This window comes from Mytilus edulis, chromosome 4 (genome assembly GCF_963676685.1).
Source record: "Mytilus edulis chromosome 4, xbMytEdul2.2, whole genome shotgun sequence".
In the NCBI taxonomy this organism is placed as follows: domain Eukaryota; kingdom Metazoa; phylum Mollusca; class Bivalvia; order Mytilida; family Mytilidae; genus Mytilus; species Mytilus edulis.
In genome coordinates this window covers 44374129-44388795 of record NC_092347.1, presented here as the reverse complement: position 1 = coordinate 44388795, position 14667 = coordinate 44374129, and the positions used below count along the sequence as shown (strand labels likewise).

Here is a 14667-nt window from a genome sequence, read left to right as displayed (position 1 = left end):
TCTAATTTTCAATAGAAAACATAATGCAAGTGTTGAATATAACTTATAAAATTAAAAAAAAACACCACATAGTTTATGCATATTCGATATATTTTTAATTGTTTAAAGTATGTTGATTTTATGAATTCTTAAATATATTCAAATAAACAAAAATATGTATCTTAATAATATGGATATGTATGTTTTTCATGCAGAATCAGCTTGATATGTTACCAGCACTTATTGCGGATAAAGTTATTACACGTCGACAGGAACTCCGACATGAACGAGAAATGAGCTTACGAGAGAGAGACTTACAACAAACTGATCAAAGAAGGACAGAATTTAATCAATTAAGGCGAACGTCACCACCACGAAGACGAAAGTCACCTCAACATTCAGGATCGTCAGTGCCGCCTTCAAATAGTCTTGGTCAGTTGTAACACAACACACATAATGGTAAAACTAAAAACCGATAATGCGCTAGCCCTAGGCTAATAGTATGACTTCGTGGGCAAAACATATGACCATTGTGTGTCATGTCCACATGCATTACCGTTTTCAATGAGAAACCCGATCAAAACTTAACAGGATGATCGATTTCCTTATTTACCAAAGGTTCTAGTTTGAAGTGGTGTGATTCCTGTGTATTAATCGCCGAATAACAATACTTTCAGTTACTAACAAATCCTCCTGTACTAAATTAACGTTGAAGGCATTGAATCATTCGTTAGTGACGTGGTCGATACCAGAATGAACCCAAACTAAGACTGATTGTGATTTCAATGAAATTTGCTTTAATTGTGTGTCCGAAATATTATGATACTTTCATATTATAATGGAACATGGTTGTGACAATATAGGCCGACGACAGATATTGTTTTATGTAATTTCTGTAAACGATTCAATCAAATGGATTGTAAATATTACTATCCACATAATTACTTATATTGAAGTGATCAAATCGAATTATCTGTTATGTACCTTGATGATTTTTAAGGGATGGGAGCCAAAAAGAACATTTCATTTCACTGATTAATTAAATGATGTCTATAAATCATTGCAAACAGGTCTTACTTTACACCAAATTAAAATACAATACTAGTAAAATGGGCCTTTAAAGCACCATTAGGTAGTTCCTGTTGTACAATGTATTAATATTGTATCTCTTAAATATTAAAAGCTACAAATCGATTGTTTACAATAATAATTAATTTTGATGAAGAAAAAAATATTTTACACAACTTAGTACCAATTTTTTTATTTATGGAAGGAGTACATACAGATCAAACTTTAAAAATGCTATGTCAGCAATCTCATAATCATAGAATCTAATTTTTTGATTATCAATCATAAGGGTAAACTTATATTTGAGAAACTTCTCAAATATGGAATACTACTTCATCAAGTCTTCTCACTGTGTTAATGCTAACCGGACTTTTTACTAACAGAATTACGTAATCACGGGAGGCCTACGACATGGTTTCTGTTAAGATATTGAGACACTTGTAAATTTTGATTATATGATAACAGAAGCAAACAATTAAGTCTACAAAGTCTTTCAGGGCTGTCAATGAGGAATTCATTGTCGTTATTTAAAGACAGTTTTCCCCAACAAAGCTGTTGCCAAAATTATGTATATAATATGTCGAACTTGTATGAGTATATCATGCTCAAGTGTTGTAGATATTGTTGAATTTCTGTTTGGGATTTTGTTGTATTTCACCTTATTTTGTTATTCAGTTCTTTAATCATTGTGTGCACTTATCACAACTAAATTAAGATGACACTTATTAAATAAGCACATTATATAATATTCTAAATGTGACAATACTCGAACTGTATATTCTAATTTATGAATGTTTATATGCGTCTATAATGTGAAAATATATAATATTCTGGACAGATTTCAATTATAACATTAAATTCTAATTTATACCTCTGTAATACCTCTGTTGACTGTAATACCTATTTACACGGATAAACATTTTTTTATTAAAACAAATAATTTTACCAAGAACGTAACAAAAAATCCTAGAATCCATGTGACCTCATTTTGTTAGACACTTCAGTGTGTGTTTTTTTCAAGATAGTTTTTAGAATATTGATAAAATAAGTTGAGTTTGTTAAAAAAAAAAAACAGTTCACATATTCACTGTTTGGTAGACTATCCAAGTTTCGACTAGTACTACTTAGACATTTTACTTTTGAAATTTCTAAAGACTGCTAAAATGGCAAAATGTGGTAGTAAATATACACGTTTTAACTAACGACAAACACATTATCTTGAATGCACAATCGGTGCGAAATATCAAGTGACGTCAAGGTTATAGCTGTCATATGACATTCAATATAATTGCAATTGACTGGTATACACAATTACATACTATAGCATATCTATCATTTTTTTCAATATTTGTTTTCCGTACCAAACATTCCCTTTGTACGAGTACTTATCAATCATTAAGTATTGTTCCTGATATTTTTATTTGCTGTTAAACCATCGTCGAAATCAATGTTTTGTTTACCTTTTATCCATGTATATGACCAAAGTCTTTCTTGCAGACGTTATTCGAAACCTACAGATAACTTTTGTTTCTATTTTAAAACCATTTTTCTTAACTTCTCTTTTATTCAGATTAGGGTAGACGACATTGTTTAAAGATTTTAACTTTTCTTCAACTCTTTTTGCGTTATGTGAAGAGAGTTTTATCACTACCGTTAAAATATCTGACGAATGATCTGCGTTGGTTGGAAGATAAACATGTATGTAAGGAAAATGGTTGACAATCGTATTTATGATCTTCAAGAGTAATGGTTTTAATCATTTCAAACATCCGTTACATATAGAAAATTGTAGTTGTATTTAAGAATTTCTTAATTAAAAGATATTATTTTAAAGTACTTATAATAGTTCTAATTCTCTTTCGATATTTTCCGAGGAAAATCAAAAGGTTACCGAAGTTGACCACACATTTTTTTTACTACTCATTTTAATAAGTCATCAAGTATGGCACAATTTCGTAATTATTTTTAACAGACATGTGAGAATTATTATTTTTGTGTAATTTTGTGTAATTTTTTATTGTATCATTTCGTGAACATTCCTGATTTCCAAGTTCGCCATTTGTATTATTGCTTTTGATGTAACCACACGTTATTGTTATCTGATATTTTTATATTGTTTTGTGTGTCTGGTTCCGTTTTAACGAAATATATTTCATATTTCATATCATCTGAAGTGCATTAATTTACTAATGGTTATTCCTGTTAATGTTAGATAGGGAAGCAGCACTCCATTTTAAATCTTCAGTTAAAGGTATCATATTTGAATATTTTTTTAGTGATAGGGTTTACGTAGCTACACGTTTGATGCATCAACAATTTATACATTTCAGTACACTAATGTTGTGACTGTGTTTGAGTATGTCTTATTTGAATTAAAAGTCAACTGTTGAATGTGCTTTTAGGTTATGTTCTCAGTCCCATTTGCAAAGACTCATCGATACAGGCTTTTGACATGATTAAACAGTTTGACTCCAAAGGAATGTGAATCTTTAGAAAACTATACACGGTTCTTACCCTGCTTTTATGTCAATTGTCAACTTAGAGTATGAAGAAATTATCTATTTATTCTAGTTTTATTAAATATTTAACTGTATGACATGATTTAAGAAATTTATTATTTGTTTAGGTACACTTTATGCACTGTTATTTTGCCTTATCTTTGAGATTTCAAATTATTGATAGAAAAAAACCAGAACCATATGGACTTTTTTTTACAAAGGTTTAAGATGGAGTGCTGTGGTCAGTTAGGTTTAAATGAGACCACAAAAGAAATGTAAAATTAATCAATAATGTTTTTTTGTTAAGACAATATAATTTCAATTTTCTAAAGGAGAAGGTATGATAAAGGTCAGACAAAACAAAATTAATTTCAATTTTTTGTTTAGATCTTCACAGTATACATATTTTGTATGTATGGGCAATCTGACAGTACATGTAAAATGTATGTTGTAAGGAATATTTGATAGAGACATTAAAAGTTCTTACATATATTTGAAAACTACCATATTATGTATTTGCTTTTTCTGTTTATTAAGACATAATCAACAGCCTTACCAAAGTGAGTTTTCTTTACGAAATGACTTGTGCAAACAATGACCTCAAATAACTGTTTTGTTCAAATCTAATTTAACAAAAAAATCATGTATTGTCATTGTTGGTTGAATATTCTTATGAAATATTTATGAAGTTCTAGTGACAAGAAAAAGACTACTAGGCTAGACTTATCAATGGAATAAACATATTTAATTTTCTGTAGATTGAAATCTTAAAGATTAAAAATTATTTGCTATTGCATTGGTCTTTAAGGTGTTTTTGTTTTTATCATACTTTAACCTTTTAAAGAAAAAAGAAGAAAATAGAACAAATTAAGCTGGATGATGAACATTTGTTATAGATTTCCTAGTTAGCTGGTATACAATCGTTTCAAATTTGTAGATAATTTGACATCCAGACTCATTCTTAGGATAAGTTTAGAATATTCTCAGTGTAAATTTGAACAGGATTTTCGTTTTAAATGAATTATTACTACCGTGCAGTGTTTAGTTTCACAGAGTTTACAAAATAAAGAAGAAAAAATTGGTATCTTGTAAGAAGAAGTGCAAAAACTATATATTTTGAATTTATTTTCGTATATCATCTGGGTTTTTTTCAAATTCGTTTAAAAACATATTTATGTAGTATTTTACAGCAAATCTAAAAATAAACTCTGTCTTTTCATCTGCCTTTTGACTAAATGCGTTAAGTTACTAATTTCTATTATTTGCAATTTGTCTTTCTTAAACGCAACTCAACCACAGTAAATTTTACGCAAGTCCTGTTTAGATGTGTGTGTCTGTTTTATCACTGATATGATGTTTTTATTTCTTTCATAAAACGTTATGATATAATTGTTAACAATTTTTATGAATGAATGAAAAAAAATAAAAATTATTTTCATACAAAAAGTTTTGTGTGTTTGTATGATAGCCTCGTCTAATGGGTGCTATTAATTATAAAAACGTATGCATTGTGACGTCACGATTTCAATTGAAAAAGCATCCCTAGTACGAGTTCATATGCGTACGAAAACATATGGTATCACCATAGTCTGAGTTACGGTACCTGTCGATCCCAAATTCATGTATTTGGTTTTGATGTTATATTCGTTATTTTCGTGGGATTTTGTCTGATGCTTGGTCCGTTTCTGTGTGTGTTAGTTACATTGTAGTGTTGTGTCGTTGTTCTTTTCTTATATGTATGCGTTTCCGTCAGTTTTAGTTTGTTACCCCGATTTTGTTTTTTTGTCCATGGATTTATGAGTTTGAACAGCGGTATACTACTGTTGCCTTTATTTATGATAAAGGACGTGTAACGTTTACAAACGACTAATGACAACCAATAATGAGGTTCCTGACTTATCAACCCCAGTCTTTGGTGGTGTTCGTTTTGCTTAGTCTTTAGTTTTCTATGTTGTTTAATCTGTACTATCACTTGTCTGTTTGCCTTTTTATTTTTACCTTGGCGTTGTCAGTTATTTTCTATCTATGAGTTTGACTCTCTCTCTGGTATCTTGCGTCCCTCTTTTATTAGAGTGATGTTGTTACACTTATAACCTAATCTGTCTTATCCATGTGTTTCATTGTAATAAATACATACAGATGTTAAAAAAAAAATTTGAGAGAGAGAAATTAATGTGCAATTTCCAAATCTATCTCTGTTTCGTCATGCTAAGAGCTTACTATTGGAAATACAGAAGTATGAAATATTTAAGAGAATCTTTCCCATAATAAGTTAGACAAGGACGACAAACTCATGTTAGACTTTATTTTACCCCTACTGCATGTTAAAGATAAAATTCTTTAGTGTCAAATTCAAAGTAACTTTACTCCAATGCAACAAACGGATAAGTAGTAACAAGGACCAAGGAGAAGAAGTATACAATTTACAAAATATTGAAATTGATTAATGCATCATACAAAAGTTTTACGTCAGTAAGACTTATTAGCATATCTATCATTAAATATCAACACTAACAAATAACAACAAAAAGGGCGTCATAACAACTCCAAGGAAACAATTGCAACAAAGCTCATCTATTTTTGAATACTGTATGTTGACGTAAAAATAGATAAAGGCAGCAGTAGTATACCACAGTTCAAAAGTCAAAAATCGATTAAAAGAAATCCTGTTTAAAAACTAAAACCGAGGAAAACACATCAACTAGAAGAAACAAAAACAACGATTTTCCATGCTCTTAAGGGTAAACTTTGATACACAGGTTTGACTATATTTGATAAACAAACTCATTGACAAAGCTTATGATTAACCTTTTTATATCTGCAATGTTTGCACAAGTTATTGAAGTTAAAAAGAGATGAGAATAAAACCGATTTTACATTCAAACTCATAAGTCGAAAAAAACTGACAACGTCATGGCTTAAATTGATTGGTTGATTGTTAGTTGCGCAACGTCCAGTGGGGACTGAAAACAGGAAAAAATGACCTAGAGACAAAACAACTAGACATTGAACACAAAAAAGAAAAAAAAATACTGAGCAACACAACATAACCAAAAAATAAGACCCGGAGATTGTCTCATGTGCTCTGGAATGGTAGGTAGATCCTTCTCTAGATGTTTCACCCATCGTCATACTCCTGTAAGTACATACATGGTTATATATCTGAATCGTAAGGTCACAAACCGTTAAAATGGGACGGAATTGTGATTGCCGCAAGTCACCAGTAGGAACTCTTGGTTTAATAGTTTCCTTTTGAGCAGCAGCTATCTATTAAAGCAATCGCGATAGAGATTAGAGGACGCCGTGGAATATCGTATTAATTTAAACATACATAGTCGTTTGATAATTTAACCTTGGTTTCATCGTTTCTTTTTTCTTTCCTTTTTTAGATATTAATTACATGTATTATCACCGAGTAAGTTTCACCAAACGGATTTGGAATCTTTAGTTTCTTCGTAGTTTTGTTTCCTTTCACATTGATTTTATTCTGAAACATCTGGATTACAAAGGCCCTCAGCAGTTAATCATATCTTGCATGCGGATCCTGGCTTTTATTTTACATATTTATCGTATATTTATTTGTGAAATAGAAAGTAAAATCACAAAAATACTGAACTCCGAAGAAAATAAAAAAAAGGAAAGTCCCTAAAAATGACAAAATCATTGTACTTTTTACAGGATGCATAAGTACAGAGTCACGTGCATGAATATCACAACCGACTGAACAGTAACGTTATATTAGTTAAAAGAAATAAAAGATTACTATAACATGTATTGAATAGATTATAGAAATAAAGTTCCTGCACTTTACAAATTATTTCAATACTACCTACATTTTGCATTAATGTTCTGCAAACCCGAATCCTGTAATTTCTCATGGATATCTCCTTTAACGTTTTAAAGATGTACATATATGTCAATGTTTGTTTTGGATCGTCATTTAATTTTTTTTTTATCATCTCTACAATTTGTTCAGTTTTTAATGTGATGTAGCTATTTGTTGACTATGATTTATTTTTTTTAAGTTTTTACTTTTGCTCATGGTTGTGCTTTCACGAAATAGAAGTTCCTTCATAACATTAGTTACAAATGGAAGAAGTATTCTGGAATTTTATATCCAGAGGAATTAATGTTACATTAGATGTTCCTAAATGAATAAATGGTACAGACTTTTTGTTCCAACAAGAACAGATTTTAAGGCGTTGTTATCAACAAAGTTCCTAGTGAAATATCTGTTCGGTAGAACAAATATACATTGATAGAGTTTCTGTCTTTTTTTTTTGTCATCTTTTCCATGACTTCTTTCGGACGTATTGAACAGAGGTTGGTAAATATTGACAGTAAATGAAATAACAAATTGTATATGATGTCCGTCTGAAGCGCATTTCTTTGTTTTATTTTTTTGATACAATTATTATTATTTGAAAGCCAACGATGTATAAATACTTCAGTATTTGAGAACCTATACACCTTCAAACAACATAAAGATAATTGCGAACTCCAACTAAGGTCAATTTCACCTGAGGGAATTGGAACCTAAGTTTCTTAATAATTTAGAATTTAGAAAGAGCGAAGTTAAGAAAGGTACGATTCAAAACATTCCAGTAGAAAAGCACTTAGCTCTAAACTATTGTTGTCCTCGTGGGACTAGCGTTTCAATTTATGATTTCATTTACGACAGAATAAGGCAGAAGCACTGAAAAATGCTTACAGTTGAGCCTGTATTCTCTTGAAAACATGCGATAGCTATCGATTATGTTGTTGTTTGAAATTTAGTGTCATTCAAAGGTCTAGTCAATTATTAATAATATACAAAAGGAAAAATAACACTAAAGAAATTTGCTGCGTCCAAACCGAATTTCTTATTTTACTTTCATCAGAAGATTTCAATTAAGAATATACAAATCAAGATTTAAAAAAACATGAGAACTCCAAAACGGAATAGGTCTGACAGCGTGGACATAGTTGGCATCTCATTCTATCCATGCATCACAAGGAGGAAATGGTCACATCATGTATATTCAAACATCAGATTGCTATTCAGGCATCTAAACATTTCAGACCATGTCGTATCGGTCACACCATTTTGGAAGGGTAACTTATAATTTAGAATAGTCTATTTAAGTTGAGCTTCCTCCGTATGAAGTAACTATGCAATCGTAACGCATTAATTGAGATATGTAAACTGGAAGTGTTTTGTACACAGTCAGGAATATGACAGTTGCTGTCCATTCGTTTGATATGTTTTAGGTTTTAATTTAGACATTTGATTAGGGACTTTCCGTTTTGAATTTTCCTCCGGGTTTGGTATTTTTGTGATTTTACTTTTTGCTTCACGCTATTAGAAATTCACTATGTGACAATTTAAAGTTAAAATCAACTACAAAAATAAAGTTATATGCTAACCAAAATTCTCTAATATTTGCCAATAGGTAAAACAAAACGTGTTGTTTCGAATGTTTTATTCTATTTTAAAGGAGATGTGCTTTCAGCTAGATTTGTTTATTACCCCACGGTCGCATCGACAACGAGTGGTGGCATCAAAATGGTGATTACAAAAACAAGCAAAAAGTGCAAGAATTCAATATTAAGTACACAACTTGTGCTTTTAGTCTACATTCGATTGAGAAGCGGCGCTAAAAAACTGTTTGAATAAATTAATAACGTCTATTAAAATGAAAAAAAAAAAAAAGAGCGAACCAGACTATATAATGCAATAGTTAGTGCGAACATTTGCTACCTAGACAGTATACATTATAAAATAACGCTTTGTTCTACATAACCATTCATCATTTTAATAATTTATGAATATGCTCCATATTTGTATTAATTTTCACTTTGTTCTACTTGTTTTGGTTTATAATTATTTTGATGTGAGCGTCACTGATGAGTCTTATGCAGAAGAAACGCGCGTCTGGCATATTAAATTATATAGTATCTTTGATTACTATTATTTAAGACAGACAGCGATATACCATAAAAATACTATGTATACACAAGCCAGAGTCTGAGCTTGATTTGCTATATGATATAAAAACTAAACTGACGAAAAAAGGTCATTTATTCAAAATCATAAAATGCAAAAAATACATTTTGCAAATAAAACATTTGACATAAAAGTTCATATTTAATATGAAATAATAATACATAATTAATACGAAAATACATCAACTAATATCATGTCAATTGAATAAATGACAAAGAATGGCAAAGGTGGGGAGAAAAAAATCTGCCACAAATCCACTCTTAGGCTGAAGGAGTGGATCTGAAAGCTAAAATGAAATCACTCCAGTCCAAAATAATCCATAAAATAAAAAACAAAATCACATATAATTTTGAACAAATTGTTTGATAAGAATCACAAGTTAACACATCAAATGCTGACCCGCAAGATCATTGACCAATAAGAAAGATGATATCCAATCATGCATTGGTCATAAGTGAAATTTCTCTGCACGTGAAAACATGTTATCTAATTTTAACAATTTGTCGTTTAATTAAGTAGGACACTCTGACCCTTTGACCAGACTAGAGACATCATACATTTACAGTATTAATAGCTCACTCTTTTATTTAAGTCGGTTAGTAATAACCAATTCAAACAGAATTATCTTCTCTGCTGTCTTAAATTATTTTATTCCGCTTAATTTTCAATTAGCAAATAAAATTGGTTATATTGAAAGAGGGACGAAAGATACCAAAGGGACAGTCAAACTCATAAATCTAAAACAAACTGACAACGCCATGGCTAAAAATGAAAAAGACAAACAGAAAAACAATAGTACACATGACACAACATAGAAAACTAAAGAATAAACAACACGAACCCCACCAAAAACTAGGGGTGATCTCAGGTGCTCCGGAAGAGTAAGCAGATCCTGCTCCACATGTGAACCATTTCTGTGAATTGAGTGGTTAGGAAGAAAATATTTTTGTCGTGATTATTGGAGATTGTAGTTATTATTTAGTCCTTGCTGCTATTAAATATGTTTTAAGAAACTTTTGCTTCATTTTATAGTAGCTGATTTATCTGTTCAATAATTATGTCTACGAAAGACAACTCAAGATATTATTTTTTCGTAAAAGTACAACATAAGTTATTTTCCTTTGTCCGTTATTTTCACAGTAACCCATTTCTAAATACTGAAGGTGAGGGACAAAGTCAAATAACTGTATATGAGTTTTACTGATTGCCTTTGGAAGATTAAAATGTCCAAATATGCCAATATTTTCATTAATAGGGTATTTTGAAAATGATTTTTTTAAATAATGTCAAGTTATGGTAAGTGTTTTTCTGGATGCAGTGGAACAGCTTAATTTTAATTTTTATATATTTGTCAATTGTCCGCATTTATATCTGTACAACTCGATAGTTATCATGATTTAGATATATATTTTTATTGTATTTTATTTAAAAACGATTGATAAATTATTAACATAGTTGTTTGGTTAATTCTGAATATTAAATTGGAATATTAAATATATACTTCTTTATTTCCCGAGAAACGAGAGTAATTTTAAGATAGATATTGAGATATATCTCCAGTAATATCTGAGATGAATTATAATACGTTTCCCTTCGATGCTTAAAAATATTTTATACTCGAGGGGAATCTTATCTTAGATGTTAATTATGATAGGTAAACATACCCACTATGTGTATCATGTATGTATTCACTCTTTTGTTCAAACAATTACTTGTTTTAACTGAAATATCCAGTAGGGATTCTTATTTGGCAAATATAAACAAGCTATGAATTTGAGAAGATTGAAATAACAATTTTAAACTGATTCATATCTCATTTCTCTTAAAACAGGGACGAACGTTATCAGAGGGACATTCAAAACTCATAGATCGAAAATAAACTGAAAACGCCATGGCTAACAAAGAAAAGAGGCAAACAGACAAATAAAAGTACAAAAGACACAACATAGAAAACTAAAGATTCAGCAACACGACGCCACCAAAACTGGGGGTGAGCTCATGTGGTCCGGAAGGGTAAGCAGATACTGCACCACATGTGGCACCCGTCGTGTGGCTCAAATTATTACAAACACGGTTAATAGTCTGATTCGGAAGGTCACATTTGTGTAAAGGGAATGAGATTGTAGTTACGACATCAGAAACATATCCGATATTATCTGTGAAACGGTTATTTCATAACGGTAAACCAACTCTGGATGGCGTCCGTAAAATTCTCTATTTCGAGCTCTTGGTTTAAAAGCTTCCTTGTTAGCGGTAAACCAGCTATCAAGGAAATCATGAAAGGATTTACAAGCCACGGAATATTGTATAAGTTGGGAGATATATACTCCGTATGCAGTCGCTGCTGGAATGTTGCTACATAGAAATGGAACGTCCTTGATTGGGAAGCTTAAATGTTTTTAACCGACCCTCATTGTCAATTTCTAGATGTCAGTCAAGATATGAGGCATTATTTACCGTATCGGTTGTATCCTTATCTCTAGTTCAATTGGATAGATGCGTTCAACATAGTCACCAAATTTTGAATTATTCAATGAGAGAACATAATATATTTTGCGGAGAGTAAATGCGCTTTAAACAACTTAAATGTTTTTCTTTAATACGTGTTGCTTGTTTACTAATTCATGCTAATGCTATATTTCTCGTATGAATCTGCAAAGATGTAGATATCGCTTTATTAATAATTAATTTTGTTTTAACATCAATGTTTTAAATAATATAACCTACCTAATCATACAAGGGAATTATGATCTACTGCCTGCAGATAGTGGCTTGCATAATTCTAGAGAATATTCTCATATCTAATTCTTTTTTTTATTATATGATCATAGATTGCTACAAATAACGAAATTCCCTGTTGATTTATGCATGTTGCATTGATACATGTTATTATTTGACGGTCATGATCACTTGCTGAACTACATGGATCATTAAAATTTTAACCCGATAGAGTCATTCATATATGTGTATGCGCTTTGTACATACAATGGAGCAGTTTTAAGTTACCATCTTGTCCTTTTGTTTTATTTGTCGGACTTCTTATTTTACCTATCTTGTTTCTGAAAATATTTGGTCAGTTCAACGTCTGCTCATCATTCGGTTGACGTGGATTTGTTTCATTGAAATCCAACGATTCAATTCAAAGACAATAATTTTTATTGTTAAAGAAAAAAGAAAAATTCAATTCCTCGTCATATGTTAGATAAATCTAGACTGATATCCATATATATTATTTGATTAAAACAACTGAGGAATAAATCATTTACAATAAGAGAAACAACATGAGACACGAAATAACATGCCTATTCATGACTATGAATTTTAATGTGCGTATTGTTATGCGTTTACTTTACTACATTGGTTAGAGGTATAGGGGGAGGGTTGAGATCTCACAAACATGTTTAACCCCGCCGCATATTTGCGCCTGTCCCAAGTCAGGAGCCTCTGGCCTTTGTTAGTCTTGTATTATTTTAATTTTAGTTTCTTGTGTACAATTTGGAAATTAGTATGGCGTTCATTATCACTGGACTAGTATATATTTGTTGAGGGGCCAGCTGAAGGACGCCTCCGGGTGCGGGAATTTCTCGCTACATTGAAGACCTGTTGGTGACCCTCTGCTGTTGTTTTTTATTTGGGGGGGTTGTTGTCTCTTTGACACATTCCCCATTTCCATTCTCAATTTTACTATAAAACATGCAATTTCATAATACTTCTGATGTCTAATTGCTTTCGAGGCCAAAAAATTCAGAGGAACGTTCAAAGTTATTCGTCGAAATTAAACTGACAATGCCATGGCTAAAAAAGAAAGACAAACCAACAAACAATAGTACACAAAACACAAAATAGAAAACTAAAGACTAAGCAACACGAATCCCATCAAACACTGGGGGATATCAGGCGCTTTAGAAGTTTTAAGGGTACGCAGATTATGCTCCACAAGTGTCCCCCATCGTATTTCACATGAAGCTTTAACTCTTACTCATTATAAACATAGTTCTATTTTTTCATATGATATAAATGATTGTATTAACGAATCAAGGCTACCCTGCATACCTGATAAATCTGATAATTGCATTCTATATAACTTCTACGTACTCTGTTTGATAAAATGAAGTTGATATTATGATTGGTTTGTTATTGTACTTACAATGATTATAGATCTCAATTTATTTCGTTTGATCTTTAGGTTGACAAAAACAATGTCAATTTTTTTTATATCAATTTTGTTTTTTATTTTACAACGCTTTAAATAATGGGTAAAAAATAGACCTCTTTCTCTGTAAAAAAAAATTAGGAATTAGATATATGATTAAATAATAACATGCTTCGCAAAACAACTAATTTCGTTTACATATAAATGTATGCAAAAGCTCCTTCTGATCATATATATATATATTGTAAATTTGTGTCATTTGCAGTTGACTGATTTTCATCAGATGTCTTCAGAAATTTTCTTATATTAAAAATGGTGAATTGAACCTGGTTTTATAGCTAGCTAAACCTCTCATTTGTATGACAGTCACATCAAATTTCATTTTACTGACAACGATGCGTGAACAAAACAAACAGACACAATAGGTAAAAATTTCAAAAATAGGGGTAAAGCAGTTAGCATTGTGTTATAATCTTAGTCACTATCCAAAAAAAACCAAACAAATGTAACAGAGCACAAAAATGCATACATCAAATTTAACAAACTCATTTTGCTTTTTTTTTGTATACAATTTAATTTATGCATGTAAAATCCACCCATGAAGGAAGAAAGAATTAAAGTACTCCATCTCTTAAAATTTGAATGTGGATCAGTGTGAAATATCCTTGGTATAAAGCACAATTCCTCATCTGCGACTAAAAGATCTACATTGTATGTATAAGATGCAACACATACTACATCATACATATGTTAGCTCTTAGCTCACGAATAGACACTTCCTTTCTCAGTTGATATTATAACTTGTTTATCTGAACAATTGAACAATCGTGTGAAAGTTTTTTTGAAAAATGTCATAACAATCGTGTTCATCCTATAAGTGTAACTGTATAGAAGAAAATAAAAAAAAAACATTTCCTGAATGCATCCTGTGTATTATTTATAGAATCTTGGATCCAAAATTGACTTGGGAATAAAAATATGTT

General features: G+C 30.8%; 1 protein-coding gene across 5 annotated transcripts in view; it reads left to right on the top strand.

The window, feature by feature from the left end:
• LOC139519750 (small conductance calcium-activated potassium channel protein 2-like) overlaps window positions 1-4991 on the top strand; it is a 174721-nt gene extending 169730 nt beyond the window's left edge. For all 5 annotated transcript variants that reach the window (XM_071312003.1, XM_071312004.1, XM_071312001.1 and 2 more), the window contains one exon: window positions 195-4991. In XM_071312003.1, the coding sequence (XP_071168104.1) occupies window positions 195-422 (228 nt within the window). In that variant the 3' untranslated portion in view covers window positions 423-4991. The remainder of the gene's footprint in view (window positions 1-194) is intronic.
• The last annotated feature ends 9676 nt before the right edge of the window (window positions 4992-14667 follow it).